Raw genomic sequence first — 20341 nt, 5'->3', positions numbered from 1 at the left:
TGCACATGAAATTCAGCAGCCGATTGCAAGTAGCCCCCAAAAACCAACTTGAAGACTGTCTCAGACGTCTGTGGTGAAATCTCTGAACCTGAAACCGAATAACGCGTGCGCAGGAACTGAAAGAGCGTGACAAAGCTGAACGCGGAAATGACGATGATGGCTGACAGACATTTGGACCCATTGCTGGAATTCATGACAGACGAAGCTTGGTTTCATTTATCAGGTCACGGAAATTCAAAGAATACAAGGTACTGGTCCGCTGAAAATATCCATTCTCCACCACGTTCCCCAGAGTTGTCCACATGCGATTTTTTATCTGTGGGGAAATTTAAACCAGAAAATGCCCTCTAACAATCCATATCCCCTGGAGGAACACAAGGAGAACATCACAAGCAGCCTCAGCCACCATCATCCAACCTGCCCAGATGTATCGATGGAAACGGGGACCACTTTCTGCATCTTTTGTGACTTATGGGTATTATAAAAACTATTAAAAAAAATCCACCTGCTCATTCATCTGGTCGTACTATCGCTGGGGGGGTGGGCTACTTTTTTGTGGACCACCCTGTATATTAATTACATTAGTAACCATAAATGTCTAGTAAGAGAAGTAAGGGTCCATTCCCACGTCCGTATGTGTTTTGAGAATCCACAAAACACGGACACCTGCAATGTGTGTTCCGCATTTTGCAGACCGCACATCGCCGGCACTCTCATAGAAAATGCCTTTTCTTGTCCGCAATTGCGGACAAGAATAGGATGTTCTATTTACGTTTTTTGCAGAACGGAAGTGCGGATCTGGAAGTGCGGATCCGCAAATGCGGATGCGGACAGCACATTCTGGCCCCATTGAAAATAAATGGGTCCGCACCTGTTCCACAAAATTGCAGAACGGATACGGACATGTGACTGGACCCTAAAGATAATCCCTGCATATAAGGCCTAGACCCGGTAGACAGTCAGTGATTTAGCTCTTATAATCTGTATCACAGCTGTCCAAAGGCAGATTGGCCATAGACCTTACAGGGAAATTTCCTGGTGGGCCGATGGCCAAAGGGCCGCCTGAGCCCTTCTCATAGCCGGCCAGTAGAAGTATTTGGGGATGTATTTTGTGCTGCTGGCAGTAATTTATGATGGACTGTGGTATTTGGCTCTCTTGGGGTGGTATAATGTGCCAAGATATGGTATTGCTGGCCCTGCCTTCAATCAATCGACCGGACTAGAACACAGGGCCACTTTCAGTATTTTTTCCAGGGCCACTTTAAGTTCCCAGTCCGCCTCTGCAGTTGTCTGAACTGAGGCCAAACTTCCCAGAAAACTCTGCAGGGACCACAGACATACAACGGCTGCAGAACCCGGTCACAGCGCCACCTGGTGGACAAGTTGGGAATACCACAGCAATAGAGGCCATCATACGAAGGTATTTCACTTCTTATGGAACTAAAAAAAATATTTAACAAAAAAATGTTTATTTTTATTTTTTTTAAATAATAATAATGATGTAACTTATTCGAGACTTTATTATCAATTAAAAACTGTTATTAGTTCGCCATCTGCTGGCAGTTTGTAGGCAATGCAGGAAAAGCTTGTAATCGTGGTGTGATTGGCTGAGGCTTCTGCTCCGCTGATTGGTCGGCTGCCCGGCACCCGTGGGTCGGGAGATATGGCGGCTTAGTGCGTTTCATATAGAAGTCAGTGCCATGAAGGCCGGCGATGGCGGCTCCTGTCACCATGAAGAGGGGAAGGGACCCGGGGGGTGTGACGTGTGCTGCACGGGAGCGACCCCGGGAGTGCGGGAGACGGTGCAGGAGATGGACTTCCAGAGAGGTAACCCACCACATACATGCACCGTCCTGTGGCTTTCCCATTGCACTACAATCCCCAGCATGCACAGACAGACCCCTAGCATGCTAGTAGTCATCCAAAAACGGGGATTTCACAAGCTCTGTTTATTTAACATTAAACGGGTTCTCTGACTGGAAACCAGTGGTCAGGGGACTGGGAATGGTACATGGACTAGCCTGTTTGCTCAGGGTTCGGTGCTGAGGCCAGTCATTGGCCCGGGTCACAAGAGGTCAGCACGGAAGTGGCAGAGACAAGCGCCCAACGCTGGACATGGGGCCCTCTAACCTCTTGCACAATGCCCAGCCCCCTGACCATTGGTTAGTCTCCGCCTCAGAGGACCCATTTAAAGGACATGCCCCCGATGAGATTCACATCTGTGTTGGAAGCTCCATATGGTCAGTGGGTTCCACCGGGTCTAGCTTATGATCAATCTGCATCTGTAGACCTCGCTGTGGGCACCTCCATCACAGATGGGGTCAGAAAATGGCAGCATGTGACGAAAACCTTATGGACTTCGTTCTAGACCATGGAGTGCCATTGGTGTCCATCATGTGATGGAGCAGGACAATGGAGAAGCACTGACCTGAAGGCCGCCTTGTCATGGACAAGTATCATGTTGGGCTACTTTCACACTGGCGTTTTGGCTTTCCGTTTGTGAGATCCGTTATGGGCTCTCAAAAATGGTCCAAAATGGATCAGTTTTGCCCTTAATGCATTCTGAATGGAAAAGGATCCGCTCAGAATGCATCAGTTTGGCTCCGATCCGTCTCCATTCCGCTCTGGAGGCGGACACCAAAATACTGCCTGCAGCGTTTTTCTGTCTGTCCTGGGATGCGGAGCGAGACACACAATGTAAGTCAATGGGGAAGGATCCGTTTTCTCTGACACAATAGAAAACGGATCCGTCCCCCATTGACTCTTAATGGTGCTCAAGACGGATCTGTCATGGCTATAGAAGACATAATACGACCGGATCCATCCATGACGGATGCATGCGGTTGTATTATTGTAACGGAAGCGTTTTTGCAGATCCAGGACGGATCCGCAAAAAACGCTAGTGTGAAAGTAGCCTAACTGCCCATGATTGCGAATTTGGGGGAAATTTATCAAGCCTGGCGTTTCATACACCAGGATTCATGTTGTTTTTTTGGCAAATATCAAAAACTGCCTTTCTGCCAGACTCTCTCCCTCACCCACCTGACTGGACCCGCAGAGGGAAGTGTACTTACCTGCTCCCAGGTTCTGACCCCTTCGGTCCCCCGCTGCCCTTGAAATGCTTCAGTCCCCTCTTGTAAACGTCGGGTGTGATGGGGTCACATATGCTAATGCAGCCAATGACTGGCTGCAGTGGTGATGTGCCGCCCACATGTCATGTGATGCATGGGGAAACGCATCACCGCTGCTGCTAGTTTTTGGCTGCATTAGCATATGTGATCCCCGTCAAACTGGAAGTTTATGAGCGGGGACTGGGGTAGCCGGAACCTGGGTGCAGGTAAGTATGCTTAACTCTGCTGGACCGGAGAGGTGGGGGGTCTGGTAGAAAGGCCCCCCAGGGCTCCAGACTAAAAAAAATATCAAGGAGCCATTGGCTCCTAACCTGAAAAATTTAGTTGCCAAATTTAAAATAACATATAATTACGGTATAATAAAAAAAAAAAAAAACACACGTCTTACATGTCTTAGGGCTCTTTCACACTTGCGTTGTCCGGATCCGTCGTGTACTCCATTTGCCGGAATTACACGCCGGATCCGGAAAAACGCGTAAGAACGCATAATTTTTTTCTTTCCGGATGCGTCTTTCCGGCTTTTTTTGGTAAGAGACTGATCTGGAAATCCTGAAGCCAACATCAACGTTTTTTTTTCCGGATCCGACGTACGGATCCGGTATGGGGCCGGATCCGTACGACTGATCCGGAAAAAAAACGTTGATGTTGGCTTCAGGATTTCCGGATCAGTCTCTTTTCGCGCCAGCCATTTCCTTCCTACTTCCTGGCGCAGGCGCAACTTCCGTTGCGTCGTAACAACTGAAGATGTTAGGACGGATCCGGAATAATACATTTCAATGGGCTATTATTCCGGATCCGTAGATGCGGCAAGTGTTCAGGATTTTTGACCGGAGCAAAAAGCGCAGCATGCTGCGATATTTTCTCCGGCCAAAAGACGTTCCGGTCCTGAACTGAAGACATCCTGATGCATCCTGAACGGATTTCTCTCCATTCAGAATGCATTAGGATAATCCTGATCAGGATTTTTCCGGCATAGAGCCCCGACGACGGAACTCTATGCCGGAAAACAAAAGCGCAAGTGTGAAAGAGCCCTTAGGGTTGTCACGATACCAAAATTTAGAATTTTGACTCTATTTCGATACCATTAAAAAGTATTGCGATACTCGATACCACGTGAAAAAAATAAAACACCAAAAAAGCCGCGTGCATTCCAGATTTTATGGAACCTAATTTTTGTCGGGACAAGGTGACTAAAAACTGGCAAATTGCAATTTATTTTATTTATTTTTTTGTTACAGCATTCACCGCATAGGAGATATTTTTAAATATAAATATTTTAATAGTTCGCACTTTTTCGGGGCGTGGCGATATGTAATTTTTTTATTGTTTATATATTTTATATGTAAAATTGGGCAAGGGGGTGATTTAAGGCTACTTTCACACTAGCGTTGTTTGAATTCCGGCATTCAATTCCGTCAACGGAACTGCCCGCTTGATCTGGAAAAACGTGTGAAAACTGATTACATTTGAATCCTGATCAGGATTTTGATCACAATGAAAAAATGCATTGGAAAAAACGGATCCGCCATTTATGGACTTTTTTTTCACATTTTTCGGGTTTAACATGCAAAAGCCGGATCCGTTTTGACGGAACACACGGTGCTAATGCAAGTCAATGAGGAAAAAGGCCGGATCTGGCGTTCAGTCAAAGTGTTCCGGATTTTTGGCCGGAGGTAAAAATACAACATGCTACGGTTTTCTGAAAAGCCTGATCAGTCAAAAAGACTGAACTGATGCATCCTGAACAGATTTCTCTCCATTCAGAATGCATTAGGATAAAACTGATCAGTTCTTTTCCGGATTTGAGCCCCTAGGACGGAACTCAGCGCCACCAATGATTCTGCTTTATAATACTGGGGTTGGGGGGGTTCGGTGCACTGCGCCACCAATGAATATAGTTTATGCTTAATACAAACCGCATGGGTGCCGGCATCTGAGGGGTTAATAGCGGCGGATCGCAGCGCGCAGTTATAGAGGCTGGGTATGGGATATGGCCGGCACCCGCAGCCTGCGTTTGTATTAAGCATAAACGATATTCATTGGTGGCGCAGTGGCCACAGCCCCTCCCCTCCTCCTCGCTTCTATCAGCCCATTGGTGGCGGCAGCAGTACAGGGGGAGGGGCCGCCTCCTTCTCCCCTGTGCTGTTGAGGAGAACATGGCACGCGCTGACAGCAGCGCGTGCCATGTCAGTTATTAGTGTGTGAAAGCGGTAGAGCAGCGGAGGGTCTAGGCGCAAATGGCGACAAGACTACAAAGTCTTGTCGCCATTTAGTAATTTTAAGTCGCATTGGCGACCGTTTTGGTTGCCATCTGGAGCCCTGCCCCCATTGAAGGCCTTTTCCTAAATTAGGGTCATCTCTGGCCCTATGTGCACCAGACAGCCAAATCTACACCAACTCTGAGCTTGTGTAGAGCTGAATTATAATGAACTCCAGTTTCTGGAGTCAATTTATAGTAAATGTACTGGGCGGCGGGAGGCCTTGCCCCTCTCTAAGATCCACCCACCCCCAGTTAATGGGCAGCATGGTGGCCCAGTGGTTAGCACTGGTGCGCTGCATGGAGTTTGTAGGTCCTCCCTGTGTTTGCGTGGGTTTCCTCCGGTTTCTTCCCACACTGCAGAGACATACGGATAGAGAACTTAGGCCTCATGCACACGACCGTTGTGTGCATCCGCGTCCGTTCCGTCATTTTTCACAGTTTAGCGGACAAAAAAAAAAGGAAGACACAAGGAAACACAACTAAAGCAAAATCGGACACGGACCACTGAAGCCAAATCACTGACAGTGAAAAAACACTGTCGTGTGCATGAGGCCTTAGATTGTGAGCTCTACTGGGGACAGCGTTATGATAATGATATCTGTAACGTGCTGCGGAATATGTTGGTGTTATATAAGCAAGTAGCGCAAAAAATAAAATGAAGTGCAGCGTAACAAACCCCCAAAAAATTGCAAATGTTTGTGCAAAAATGGAATGCGCCAAATTAGTGACTTTCTAACACCACAGAGGAGATGTAAAACGTCTGATATACCCCCCCCCCCTGTTGTGTTTTTAGTACAATACGGCGGGATACTCATGGCCAGTGTGTTTTTCGGATCCGTCATTTGCTGACTGCAGTGGTCGTGTGCATGAGGCCTAAATTGATATGGTGAGGATTTCAAATCGGCACCACAGGTCAATAACTGATTTTGGCAAGTCTGAAGATACTGTTGTGAGCTGCTCTGTAAGGATGCGTCCACACACGATGGAAACCTTTACGTGCAGATTTCTCCTTGTGCATTGCAAAGGGTAAAATCCACAGTTTTAAAGGCTACATGCACACGACAGTGAAAAAACGGACATGTGATGTACATTTTTTTTTTTTTTTTTTTAACGCCCATCACACGTCCGTTTTAAGACCAATGGTCGTCTATGCGGGGTTATCCACATGGCAGTTTTTTTGACTGTCAGTGAAAAAACGGACGTAAAAAAATAGAACATGTTCTATCTTGTCTGTTTTTCAATGACAGACAGCCCCCATACAATTGAATGGGTCCATTTTTAACTTTTGACTCAGAAAGGCATCGGTGAAATAAACGTCGGTTAAAAATGTCCGTGTCGTGTGCATGTCGCCTTAGGGTCTATTCACACGTCCGTGGAATGGGTCCGCATCCGTTCCGCAATATCTGGAACGGGTGCGGACCTATTCATTCTCAATGGGGCAGGAATGGATGCCCCGAGAAAAATAGAACATGTCCTATTCTTGTCCGCAATTGCGGACAAGAATAGGCAGTTCTATGGGGGTGCCGGCCGGGTGTATTGCGGATCCGCAATACACTATGGACGTGTGAATGGACCCTAATCCTGTAGAACAAATTGTCGTGCTGAGAACTTAAAATTTGCAACAGTTTTTAAATCCAGTGTTTGAGTCTGACCCCTGGGGCCCCCAGCAATCATGATAATGGAGGTCCCCGAGCGGTAATGCAGGTCCGTCCATTCACTTCTGTAGAACGCCCAGTCCCACCATAGAGGAGAGTGGAGCGGGGGGACTGACATGCACACCACTGCTGCATTCAAAGGGGGGACTTGAGGACCCACCGCTCTTGGTATAGGTGAGGATCCCAGCGGTCAGCCCTCCAGCAATCCGACATTTATCACTTGTCCCATCAATACAACACCTTCTTAAAGGCGTTGTCCACAGGCCGGGCCATGGCCTCTTCACTCTCATGGTTCGGGTCTTTCCACAGACTCCCAGCAGTTCTTTACCATCATTTTATACTGTGTGTGTCCTATGATGAGAGACGAATTGTAGAGACGCTAGAAATGTCTCATTCAGACGACCGTATCTGTTTCTTGCGATCCGCAAAACACGGATACCGTCCGTGTGCGTTCTGCATTTTACAGAACGGCCAGCCCTCTGATAGAAATTACTATTCTTGTCCGCAATTGCTCTATCTTTTTTGCAGGGCGACGGAACAGAAGTACCGATGCGGACAGCACACCGTGTTCTGTCCGCGTCTTTGGAGGCCCCATTGAAATGAATGGGTCCCCAGCCGTTGGGCAAAATTGGAGAACGGATACACTAAATCAGGGCTGGCCAACCTGCGGCTCTCCAGCTGTTGCAAAACTACAACTCCCAGCATGCCCAGTCTGCCTACAGCTATCAGCCTACAGCAGGGAATGGTGGGAGTTGTAGTTTTACAACAGCTGGAGAGCCGCAGGTTGGCCAGCCCTGCACTAAATTGTCAGACATGAATCTGATAGATACGTTTGAGGTTGTTGTGCGGTCTGATTACAGGTATATGGTCGGCTGCTATGGATGGAGACCTGAGGAGAGTGCAGCGCTTTATTGAGAAGGGCACTGATCCCAACCTGGCTGATAATTTTGGCTACACAGCTCTGGTGAGTGAGACTGTCCATTTTCTGTACCATGTGTTTTAGGGTACTTTCACACTAGCGTTTTTGTTTTCCGGTATTGAGTTCCGTCCTAGGGGCTCAATACCGGAAAAAAACTGATTAGTTTTATCCTAATGCCTTCTGAATGGAGAGAAATCCGTTCAGGATGTCTTCAGTTCAGTCCCTCTTACGTTTTTTTGGACAGAGAAAATACCGCAGCATGCTGCAGTTTTCTCTCCGGCCAAAAATCCCGAACACTTGCCGGATCCGGCATTAATTTACATTGAAGTGTATTAGTGCCGGATCCGGCATTAAGTGTTCCGGCAAAACGCAGACCTTTTAAAAATGCAAAAAAATTAATACCGGATCCGTTTTTCCAAATGACACCGGAGAGGCGGATCCGGTATTTCAATGCATTTGTCACACGGATCCGCATCCAGATCAGTCGGACAAATGCCATCAGTTTGCGTCCAGATTGCCAGATCCGGCAGGCAGTCCCGGCGACGGCACTGCCTGCCGGAATCCTCTGCCACAAGTGTGAAAGTATCCTTGGGCCTCGTTCACACTTTAATATTTTGGTCAGTTTTTAAAGCTAAAACCAGGAGGGGAAATTGCACGTCTTTCCATTAGACATCCTCTGTTTCACCGCTGGTTTTGGCCTACAAATACTAAAGAAAAAAAATAGGTGAAAACACATGTATTGCGGATATTTGAAGCCATCCTCTGTGCAACCTGTGAAAATGTGTCCACCAACACACAAGTAACGGGAAGGAAATTCGGATTAATAACAATTGCAGTCAGTAATGTTATATTCTCAGATTTATTATTACGGTCAGACATGTTGGGCTAGTTTCACACTAGCGCTTGTGCATCCGGCAGGGAACAGTGCAGCGTTTTTTGTCCGTCGATTTTCTGCATATTTGCCATGTTGCAGCCAGATCTCTGCAGATCCCTATTATAGTTAATGGGGCTGGACAGCAACCCTGTAGCTTCCTGCGATGCCGGATACAAAGAGATCCGGCAGGGATCGTACGAGCGCTTGTGTGAAACTAGCTTTAGACACTTTTCTCTCCTTTTTTTTAGCCTTCTTTTCTAGACACTTTTTAAAACTTTTTTTAAATTTTATTTTAAGTGGGTTTCAAAGTCTCTAAAACACATTAAATAAATGGCTGCTTGCAGCGTTCGGGTGTCCGCCTGGCCGTGCGGAGGCGAGCGGATCCGTCCAGACTTACAATGTAAGTCAATGGGGACGGATCCGCTTGAAGATGACACCATATGGCTCAATCTTCAAGCGGATCCGTTCCCCATTGACTTACAATGTAAAGTCTGAACGGATCCGCTCAGGCTACTTTCATACTTAGAAAATTTTCTAAGTTTTAATGCAGACGGATCCGTTCTGAACGGATGCGAACGTCTGCATTAAAGGAGCGGATCCGTCTGATGAAACATCAGACGGATCCGCTCCGAACGCTAGTGTGAAAGTAGCCTTAGAAACCATTAGTGAAAAACGCATTGCATTCGCACTTGTTTCCGGATGCGATGCTTTTTTCACTAAAGCCCCATTCACTTCTATGGAGCCAGGGCTGCGTGAAAAAACGCAGAATATAGAACATGCTGTGTTTTTCACGCAACGTAAAACTGATGCGTGAAAAAAAAAAATAATGTACACAGACCAATTGAAATGAATGGGGCAGGATTCAGTGCAGGTGCTATGCGTTCAAGTCATGCATTGTACCCGCGCGGAAAACTTGCTCATGTGAAAAGGGCCTTATAGTTCTAGAATGTATTGGATGACACTGACCTAATGCTGTCAGTGTTATTCTATACATTCCAGAACTGTAAGGGTTACATAGCGTCATAAATCAATATAATGCTATGTGACCCCAGCAGTGCTGGAAGGTCAGGCCGGGTGCTGCACTGCGAGTCTGAGCGAGACACTCGCTCGTCTGAGAGGGGCCTAATGGAGCTTGCAGAAATCCATGTGCTTGCTGCCCGATTTAAATCAACGGAACTGATTTTCAGTCGCAGAATTTTCTGCCGCGTGTGAAGGTGCCCTAAAGGGGTTCTCCAGGATTTTAAAGAGGACCTTTCACCAGAATAAAACCTCTAAACTGACTATACAGACGTGTAGAGCGGCGCCCAGGGATCTCCCTGCACCTACTGTTATCCCCGGGCGCCGCTCCGTTCTCCCGGTATAGCCTCCGGTATCTTCATAGTTAGGCTCCACCCAGGGGAACCTGACGCCGTCTCTTTCTCCTATGCTGTAGCACTGGCCAATCGCAGCGCTCAGCTCATAGCCTGAGATTGGCCAGCGCTACAGCATGGAAGAATAAGACGCCGGCAGGTTCCCCTGGGTGGAGCCTAACTATGAAGATACCGGAGGCTATAACCGGAGAACGGAGCGGCGCCCGGGGATAACAGTAAGTGCAGGGGGATCCCTGGGCGCCGCTCTACATGTCTGTATAGTCAGTTTAGAGGTTTTATTCTGGTGAAAGGTCCTCTTTAAAACTAATGACCTATCCTAGCACCCCTGCCAATCATCTGTTAACAAGCGGCTCCATCCACTGTGTAGTGGTTGAAGTTGGTTACTGCAGAGCTGTTCCCATTTTGCTTGCTGCTGGGAGTCGGACCCCCTTTAACCCCCTCCCCCCCTAAAAAATTTTTCATATTTGATGACAATGGGGACATGATGGTGCATTGCACATGAATACACACATGCAGGTGCTCTGCTTTTGTACTCTTTGTAGGAACATATGACGTCCCGCACTCCAGAATTCTGGCTTCAAAAAAGCACCAAAATAGGGCTTTGCAACTTTTTGGGGCTTGTTTTTGCAAATGTTTGGCAACTTTTTTTTTTTCACCACTCACTCAAGTTCTGGAAAGTAAGTGGAAAATTTCACCTATTAATGAGTTTCACCTCCAGATTTATCAACTGCTACCTTTTTAAAAATAAAAATCTCAGTGGAGTAACTTCTCAAGACAGAAGTGTTAGGGCCAATGCACTCAAACGTGTGTGTGTGTGTGGCCCGTATTGCAGCCTTCACTTGAATGCGTCAGCAAGATACGGAGCGCTTCCATGGGATTTCTCTCCGTGCCTCCGCATTGCAAAAAAAATCGAATGTGTTCTATATATTTTTTTTTTTTTGCGGTCCGGACTGAATCTTGTGGATCGCGGACCCATTCAAGTGAATGGTGGGCACACGGCCGATGCATTGCATTTGTGGTCCGCAGCACAGGCCGCACACGTTCCCTTGCATAAGCCAGGCTGAAAGATACGCCAAATTTATCAAACATTTGAAGAACTTTGGTGTCAATTATGGCAACACAGAATCCTGCAAAACTCACAAGTTCCCCTCACGAATCCCCCCCTTTTATTCCTGACAAATTTCAACCAGATTTTGGGAAGAAAAAAAACCAAGTGAACTGCTCTCTAGGTTATGTATAAGGCCACCTGCTTGCAGTGAGCGCTCCATTACTGTCTCTAACTCGCCACTAGCGCTTTCTACCATGACGTTTTCTGTTCCTGGTCTCTCCTTTAGCACTATAGCAGTCGGCACGGTCACTTGTCAGTGTGCAGATTTCTTTTGGAGAGCGGGGCTGACAGTAATTCGCAGACACATGGGGGCAGTACGGCTCTGCACCGTGCCGCATACTGTGGACACCTCCAAGTAGTCCAGCTGTTACTGGAGAATGGCGCTGACCCCACGAAGATAGACTCGGACAGGAGGACTGTGCTGCACAAGGCAAGTGATGAAAAATGGAAAAAACCTAATGACACATTTATATATAATTTTTTTTTTGTTAGAATTGAATTAAACTTTCTCTGTGTGAATGTAATGATATCGGTAAGTGATTACAGTATTGGAGCAAAAGGACAAAACTGCCTGTTGCTCGCCTCTGGATACGGCTGGACATGGAGGTATACAGGTTCTGTATGGTATCCGGTGGCACATTTGCCCACAGATGTTACAGCTGCACCTGTAGAGCCACACACTCCTAGGTTGCCGAAAGTGGGGTTCCCACTAGTCCCATAAATACTTGATTGGCAAAAACTGGTGACCGGGCAGCCAAGGAATTGTTGCAATCAGTGTTAGCGGTGTGTGGGCGAGCATTAATCCAGTCGGAAGCCCTGCCATGAGAGAGAACGCATGTGGCCGCAGGATGTCCTGCACATATCGCAGAGCTGTTGGTGTCCCTCATACGACTACTAGGGGACACAGACTGTCTTATGGAATGGATCTTCACACCAGCAGTTGTGGCAATGTGTCACTTCACAGCAAAGGCAGGATTAAAAAGCTCGCCTTGAGGCCTCTATATTTGAACCTGACCATTGTCTGATCCCAAACTGAACCTAGATTCATCATGGATGCATGTCTAGTAGTCAACAATCTCTCGCCGAGATGCACACTGCCCAAAACTGGCCTTTGAGAGTCTTTTTGTAAAGCAATTCTATTCCATTCAGTGTGCATCAGGATGTCTTCAGTTCAGTCACTGTACGGTATTTGGACGGAGAAAATACCGCAGCGTGCTGCGATATTTTCTCCGTCCAAAATTCCGGAACACTTGCTGGAATGCCGGATCTGGCATTATTTTACATTGAAATGCATTAATGCCTGATCCGGCCCTAAGTGGTCCAGAAAAACGAATCTGGTTTTGCGGTCTTCGCATGTGCAGACCTTTTAAAAATGTGAAAAAAATAAATACCAGATCCGTTTTTCCAGATGACAACTGGAGAGACGGATACGGTATTGCAATACATTTGTGAGACGGATCCGCGTCCGGATCCTGCTACAAATGGCACCCGTTTGCATACAGACGGAACTGCCTGCCGGCTCCAGCAACGCTAGTGTTAAAGTACCCTTGATTTTTCAGGTCAGATCTGGTGTGTTCTGTTTTGCAGACCGGACACAAAACCGTAGCCTGCAGCAAAAAAAAATAATAATGCAATAAAACAGAAAGCATCCTGATCAGTTTTGTCCCCTTTGACAATGAATGGGGACAAAACTGATTCGTTTTGGCTCGGGTTTGAGATCCCCTAATTTTTTTGTCAATTAGTGTATATACGTAAACATATATTTGTTTTTGTGCCGTTTTGTTTTTTAAAATTATAATTGCAACATAGCTGTGACTTTTTTTTTCTCTCCATTAACTTTTTTTTTTTTCTTTCTTTTTCTTCATGAAGTAACAATTTATGAATATATTGACAACTTGGTGTAACTAGTAGGGTTGTCCAGTAAGGGTATGACGACACAGCTGTACCTTACAGCCGCAGAGGGCTCCAGTTAAGCAAATGAAGACCGTACAGTTTAGGTGACTTTCACACTAGCGTTTTGGCTTTCCGTTTGACATCCGTTCAGGGCTCTCACCAGCGGTCCAAAACAGATCAGTTTTGCCCTAATTCATTCTGAATGGAAAAGGATCCGCTCAGAAGGCATCAGTTTACTTCCGTTCTGTCACCATTCCGCTCTGGAGGTTGCGTTTTTCTGTCCGCGATATGAGACGGATCCGTCCTGACACACAATGTAAGTCAATGGGGACGGATCCGTTTTCTGACACAATAGAAAACGGATCCGTCCCCCATTGACTTTCAATGGTGTTCATGAGGGATCTGTCATGGCTATAGAAGACATAATACAACCGGATCCGTTCATGACGGATGCATGCGGTTGTATTATGGTAACTGAAGCGTTTTTGCAGATCCATGACGGATCCGAAAAAACGGTAGTGTGAAAGTAGCCTTAGTCTGTTGCCAGTGTTAACCCCTTAAAGACTGGGCCTATTTTTTGAAGTTTTACATTTTTGATATTTCCTCCCCACGTTCCAATACCAGTAACTTTATTTTTTATTTTTCCGTTCACGTAGCCATATGAGGGCTTATTTTTTGTGGGACAAGATGCATTTTTTAATGCAGCCATTTACCATGCCTTGTATTGGAAAACAGGAAAGAAAAGGTTTTTGGGGTTTTGACATAATCGTGTTCACTGTGAGCAAAATATGACATGTTGTCCTAATTCTGCAGCTCAATACGATTACGGCAATGCCAATTTTACGTCAAAAAAAAATAAATCAATTTTCTTTGCATTGCCATATTGTCAGTCATAACGTTTTTTTTTTTTTTTTTACAGCGGCTAGAACCTGGGATCTTTTGATCCCTTGTCCTAGTCACCCTAATAGAATGACATTCTGATGCGCTCCTTGCTGAGCTGTGCCTCCTGGACAGAGCAGCAGGGAGCTTACCATAGCAGGCTTGAGCAGAATCCAGGCTGCCATGGTAACCAATCGGAGCCCCACCATTTCACGGCAGGGGCTCAGATCAGAAGGCAGAGGGAGCCGCATCCCTCCGCCTAACTCCACAGATGCTGAGATCAACGCTCATTGCAGCATCTGAAGGGTTAATGACTGGGTTTAGCAAGATCACTGTTCCCTGTCATTGTAGCCGGGTGCCAGCTGTATAATATAGCTGGGGTATGAAGCGGGCTCACCATAGCAGCCTGCTCCATACAATTGCTGGTGCATAATGTCGTACATGTACAGCTTTTTGTGTTTAGGGGTTAATGGCCAGCACTGTCATTAACAATAGACCAACCAGTGCAGTCTTCATTAGCTTAAAGCCCTGTATGGCCGTACAGCCACGTGGTACTCAAACGCAACGTGGCTGCCTCACAAATGTGACAGGACTGCGCCATGTGGTAATAACCTTAGTGTGACCAGTGTCGGACTGTGTAGGGATGGAATAGTAACTAACACACAGCTGTGAATTTACTCATAATTATATGGGTCCATTCAGACGTTCACAAAACACGGATACCGGCCGTGTGCGTTTCGCATTTTGCTGACCGCACATGGCCAGCCCTATTATAGAAATGCCTATTCTTGTCTGCAAAAATAGGACATGCTGTATTTTTGCGGGGTGGCAGAACAAAACTATGGATGCGGACAGCACATGGTGTGATGTCCGCATCTTTTGCAGCCCAATTGAAATCAATGCGGACCCTGAACTACGGATGTCTGAATCAACCCTTATAATGAGAAAAATCTGCCCCAGGGGGTTGCCCAGCTTTGAAACACTTGAGTATCCCTGGACTCCTCAGGCATCTACCACACTTGCCAACTTAAGGAACGGACAAGCAGGGACTGGCGCACAGTGGCCCGAGCAGCTGGGAGAAGGTAAGTATGCTGCCCTCCACAGGTCTCAACTTTAATGGGGAATTAAATTATTACTAAAAAGACGTCTTTAGAGGGTGGCAGGACCTCTAGTTCTCTAATGCTTGTCGCAAGTATTGTGTGGATTTCCATGCTAGTCCTTGCTTACGTGTGCTGTTTCTTGGACAGGCAGCAGAAGGTGGTCACCGGGAGTTGTCTCTCTTTCTTCTACGTCACTGTAAAGGTCTCCTGGATTTAAAGGACTGCAGAGGACACACAGCTGCAGACCTGGCTCCATCCGGTATTGCCGATGTGTTTTCATCTTGAGAGTATGTTCAGACGTAGGATTTTGGACATCGCAGTTTGACTGTGCCAAAAATGTACAGGTCCGTTGTTGGCGAGGACCCCTCACAAAGCTGTTCCCGGAGCTCATTCAATGGCCGCTGCAAAAACCCCAGAACCGTGCAGCAGTTTCTGCCGCGAGATATGCTGAGGATTTTGTCGCCGACTGAAATCCTCCATGTGAACCCACCCCGAGACTTCAGGGTCCGTATTATGTTCAGTGACCATCACAAACCATTCTCCAGCTTTATCAGATGACGCAGTGAAACGACGTGGATGTTTGCGCAGACGAGATATATACCATACTTGTACTGGTGCGGATGTTGTCGGAGGGGGAAGAAGAAATCCTGTTCTAGTCACCACACATTACAGATCTTAAGGATAAATTGATTTCATTGTCATAAATGCTTCCAATTTCCATACCCCAGTCCCTAATTAGCTTAATACAAAATAAACCTATAACATATCTCGTCTATAAATCCTCTAACTTATTATTATACCCTACACCTTCACAATCTTCAGGCTCACCCTCCACAGGAGAAGTGTTCTAACACTATGTACAACTACTCCAGGGACGGAGAAGGCGATGTCCCTGTGACCTGCCAGGGAAATCTACGACATTAATGCTTTCTTCACAAAGTACTGTTCATTGTAGAAGAATAACGTGGCACAGGTAAGACACTATCCACTCCACTAAGGAGTCTCTAGGTAAGGTTCATCCCAGGCTTCTCTGGTGAGGTAATGGTGGTTTAGGGTGATAAGCCCTCTGCTCTCCTCTCCATTTCAGCACTCGGCCTTCCAGCATCTTTCTTTGTTTCTGTAAAGTGAAAAATACAGTTAAGTATCTCCACGTCTTGACACATTCATATCACAGCGGAGAAGATAATTTGCAAGCAGTGCAGTTAATGAGCGTTCTGTATACGAACACACTAAGCCTGGACCTTTCCCAACAACGTGCACACAAAAACTAACCTTCATCTTAGGGATCATGCACATGACCGTAGCCTGTTTTGCGGTCCCGCTAAATACGGATAATGGCTGTGTGCATTTAGCAGAACGTCTTGGCCTCTATAGAACAGTCTTATCCTTGTCCATAAAATGGACAAGAACAGGATGTGACGGAATGGACTTATGGATGTGGTGCTGTCCGCAGCTTTTGCGGATCAGATGCGGACAAAATACTTTTGCGTGCATGAGCCCTTATGCCGGTGTTTCACATGTGCCTTTCTTATGCGGTTTTTGAACCTGTCAGGGGTGGATGGTAAAATTTTGGGTATTATTGCACCCCAAAAGACTTGATCTGCAAATCTCATAGACTCATTATTTTTTTTTATTCAGCGAAGATCATAAAACACTTATCAAATGTTGAAAGTGAGACATTTTACCATTTCATGAAAAATATTAACTCATTTAGATCTAGATGGCAGCAACGCTTTAAAAAAGTTGGGACAGGGGCGACAAACGGCTGGAAGAGTAAGTGGTACTAATAAAAATCGTGGAAGTTTCAGAAAAATGCTCCTGAATGTAAAATTGTGAAGGCTTTGAATATCCCACCATCTATACATAATATCATCGAAACATTCAGAAATCTGGAGAAACCCACGTGGGTTTTGGCTGATCAGCTGTTAGAGGAGGCACTGGTGCTCCTATGAGTAGCGCGGCCTTCTCACAGCTTACCAAGTACAGCTCTGTAAATTGTATAGCGGCTGTGCTCGGTATCACACTCCGCTCTGCTCCTAAGCCATGTGATCGATGAACGTGTTGTCAATTGGGCTGAGAGACGGCTGCTGTGCTCACAGGTGTCAGACCCCCATCTATCAGATACCGATGACCTATACTGAGGCCAGATCATCAATATAAAAATCTCAAAACACCCCTGAGGGGGACTAAGGCAAAATGGTAAACTTTTCTGTGGTCTGATGAATCAAAATGTTAGATTTTTATTTTTTTTGGAAACCATGGATGCTGCGTCCTACAGACTCAAGAGGAGAGGGACCGTCCAGCTTGGTATCCATTCAAAAGCTTGCATCTCTGATGGTACGGGCAGCTTACAGGTGTGGGAAGGCACTGTCAAGGCTGAACAGTATATATGCTCCAGCCAGACAACATCTCGAACATGGAAGACCTTGCAAATTTTAGCAAGACAATGCTAAACCACAAACCGCATGGCTTCTCAGAAGAAGAGCCTGGGTGTTGGACTTTCCCTATCTGCAGTCCAGCCCTTTTTTTAACTGAGGATTTTGGTGTGGAAAACCTTTATTAAAAAAAAACCCCGTGAGCATACCCTCAAAACACAGTGTAGTTACAGCTCCACCGTCCCATTTACTTCAATGGGAAGAAGCAGTTACTCGCCCCCTTTAAACTGTAATTTACAGATCATCTCATGTTCACTTCAGCAGAAGGCTGTAGAAAAGACATCCATTTAAAAATATATATATGCCCAATGTATCTGTGACTAGAAACATAAGAACATTACACAATCTTATTCCTCATGAATAGGCCACATTTATTGTAAACCAGCTGCTCCGGTCTATCGAGGTCATTTAGTGGTCTCAGGATGGTCACACTGCATCTTCTGTTACTTTTCACATGGCTCTAGGCTGCTCCTTCTTCTTATGCAGAAAATAGTGTAACCTACCTGACAAACAGATCTTTATCCACGGTCAATCATGCTGCTGAAAACGACAGTAATAATATAGCAAAAACATTTTTTCTTCTTTTGTGCAAATATAAGTGCCATAGAAATGATGAATGTGGCAAAGAGCGAAAGGGATACTCTGAAGACCCGGAGCACAGAGAAGCAGCAGCCAGCAGACTAGAGAGGTGTGCACCACAGATTCTCAGAGCTATGACAGCACTTATTATACCTTTTAGGCTAAAAGCATATTTTTCTTCGAGATCAGAACCCTGGGAGTGAATTAGGCTAGTTTTACACCTGCAGTGTGAATGCCGGGAATCGGCCAGACGCAAACCGCAGCGTGTAGCAGACGGATATCCGGCGGACCCCATTATAATGAATGGGGCCGGCAGGCATTCCTCCTGGATGCGGTGAATTCCTGCAGGCTATTCACTGCCGGAACAGCCTGCCAGAATTCAGATCACTTCTAGAGCACCATAGCTTTAAAGAGCACCTGACACGGCTGTTTTAGTAACTAATTGCATTCTTCATATAATAAAGATTCTGCAGCATCATTTATTGTAACTCTGTGTTGTGCCATTCCTCTATTTTTCTTACTAGAAGTTATGAATCAACAGTCAGCAGCCTGCAATAGAGTCCAACTGGTTTTTTACCAGTTAGGGGTGTGTCCCTGCTAGGGTTGCATCGGGTATCGAAATTTCGATACCCAATCGATACTTTAGTGCCTGTATCAATTCAGTACCGGGATTTGCGTTATTGCGATACTAGGCTGCGCAGCCTAGTATCTCCTCTTATAAGAGAGCTATGTTCTCTACAGCCAGACAGTGGAGAAGGAGGGAGTCCCGCCCTCCTATGACACGGCCGCCACTGAAACCACCCGCAAATGAATGTGCGGCTAATTAAAGCAGGAGGGGGAGGGAATAAATTGCTGCACCGTCTTAGCTAGTGAGCTCGGCGAACAGTGGAGGCAGCAGCCTCCTCCTGAGTGACCTGTGCGCACACGACCGTAAAAACTGCGGCTCGGGTGCGGACCCATTCACTTCAATGGGGACGCAACAGATGTGGACAGCACTCCGTGTGCTGTCCGCATCCGTTGCCCCGCAAATAAAATAGAACATGTCCTATTCTTGACCGTTTTGTGGACAAGAATAGGCATTTCTACAATGGGCCGTCCGTTCCGTTGCGCAAATTGCGGAAGGCAAACGGACGGCTTCCGTTTTTTTGCTGATCCGCGGACCGCAAAAAACGGCACGGTCGTGTGCATGAGGCCTCAGTGTGCATTAGTACACTGAATAGCCAGCATAGCAGAGTGATTAGCCTGCCTCAAATTAAAGGCAGGCAAAAAAACCATATGTAACAGGCAGCCAGTAAGATTGGGGTTAATGTGACTCATTAACCCCAATCTTGCCACTGCCATGTTTTAAACATGATGGGGGTCACTTATTTTTAATGTCAGGCTGGGCACACGCTTTTGGACTGGACCCCATGTGCCTCACGTTAAGGGCTCACTCACACGACCATATGAATGAGCCTGCATCCGTTCCGCAATTGTGCGGACCTATTCATTTCACTGGGGCCGCAAAAGATGCGGACAGCACACTGTGTACTGTCCGCATCTGTTGTTCCGTTCCGCGTTGCCCCCGCTCCTAGAGGCTCCGTTCTCCCACCTCTGGCCAGGCCCTGCTACACTAGATTGACAGGGCCAGGCAGAATTCACCTCCAACTGCCGGCCCTGTGCGCTCGGAAAAATATTGCGCCGTTCAGTATTCGGCGCAGGCACAGTGAGGCAGCCAGCGAGCGCCCTTCACTCACTGCGCCGAATACTGAACGACGCGAGATTTACACAGCAGACGGGGCCGGCAGTAGGAGACCAACGCTGCCTGGCCCTGTCAATCTAGTGTAGCAGGGCGTGACCAGAGGTGGGAGAACGGAGCCTCTAGGAGCAGGGGCAACGCCCCCTCCCCCCTGCTCCTAGAGGCTAATTAGCATATTATACAAGTTATATTTCTGGAGTAACGGGGGAATAGATAAAAGTAGGAATAGGCTAGTTGGGTTCATCTGACATTAGCACATCGATAATGTCAGGTAGTTTAATAGGGTTAATTCTGGTGACAGAAACCCTTTAATATGAGGCACATGGATTTGAAGTCAAAATTCATAAGACTGTGCCAATAGCAAGCGACTGTTCATGTAGCTCATGCATTAACCCCATGT

At 46.5% G+C, this 20341-nt stretch overlaps 2 protein-coding genes across 6 annotated transcripts in view; one reads left to right on the top strand and one right to left on the bottom strand.

The window, feature by feature from the left end:
- The first annotated feature begins 1646 nt into the window (after nucleotides 1-1646).
- ANKRD39 (ankyrin repeat domain 39) lies at nucleotides 1647-15722 on the top strand. Its single transcript, XM_040414507.1, has 4 exons — nucleotides 1647-1827; nucleotides 7907-8010; nucleotides 11544-11747; nucleotides 15337-15722. Exons 1-4 carry the CDS (start codon nucleotides 1701-1703, stop codon nucleotides 15472-15474), a joined length of 573 nt encoding a protein of 190 aa, XP_040270441.1. The 5' UTR covers nucleotides 1647-1700; the 3' UTR covers nucleotides 15475-15722.
- Nucleotides 15723-15864: 142 nt separating this feature from the next.
- Nucleotides 15865-20341, bottom strand: part of CNNM3 (cyclin and CBS domain divalent metal cation transport mediator 3) — a 33557-nt gene continuing 29080 nt past the window's right edge. For 3 of the 5 annotated variants that reach the window (XM_040414502.1, XM_040414505.1, XM_040414501.1), the window contains one exon: nucleotides 15865-16306. Coding sequence is in view for 1 of the 5 variants with exons in the window: in XM_040414501.1 (XP_040270435.1) it covers nucleotides 16239-16306 (68 nt within the window). In the remaining 4 variants the exon portion in view is untranslated. Of the gene's footprint in view, nucleotides 16307-18127; nucleotides 18165-20341 lie in introns of all 5 variants that reach the window. The other 2 variants (XM_040414503.1, XM_040414506.1) reach the window with 1 other exon arrangement.

The sequence above is a fragment of the Bufo bufo genome, chromosome 1 (genome assembly GCF_905171765.1).
Source record: "Bufo bufo chromosome 1, aBufBuf1.1, whole genome shotgun sequence".
Classification (NCBI taxonomy): domain Eukaryota; kingdom Metazoa; phylum Chordata; class Amphibia; order Anura; family Bufonidae; genus Bufo; species Bufo bufo.
Note: the sequence above shows the minus strand (reverse complement) of the source record. Positions and strands in the feature narration are given on the sequence as shown.

What these genes read in the sequence shown, in the direction of transcription:
- ANKRD39 (XM_040414507.1), top strand. Translation starts at nt 1,701, where the DNA reads ATGAAGGCCGGCGATGGCGGCTCCTGTCACCATGAAGAGGGGAAGGGA. An exon ending in GGAGATGGACTTCCAGAGAG is followed by an intron (nt 1,828 to 7,906) that starts GTAACCCACCAC and finishes GTCTGATTACAG; the next exon opens with GTATATGGTCGGCTGCTATG. An exon ending in ATTTTGGCTACACAGCTCTG is followed by an intron (nt 8,011 to 11,543) that starts GTGAGTGAGACT and finishes TCTCTCCTTTAG; the next exon opens with CACTATAGCAGTCGGCACGG.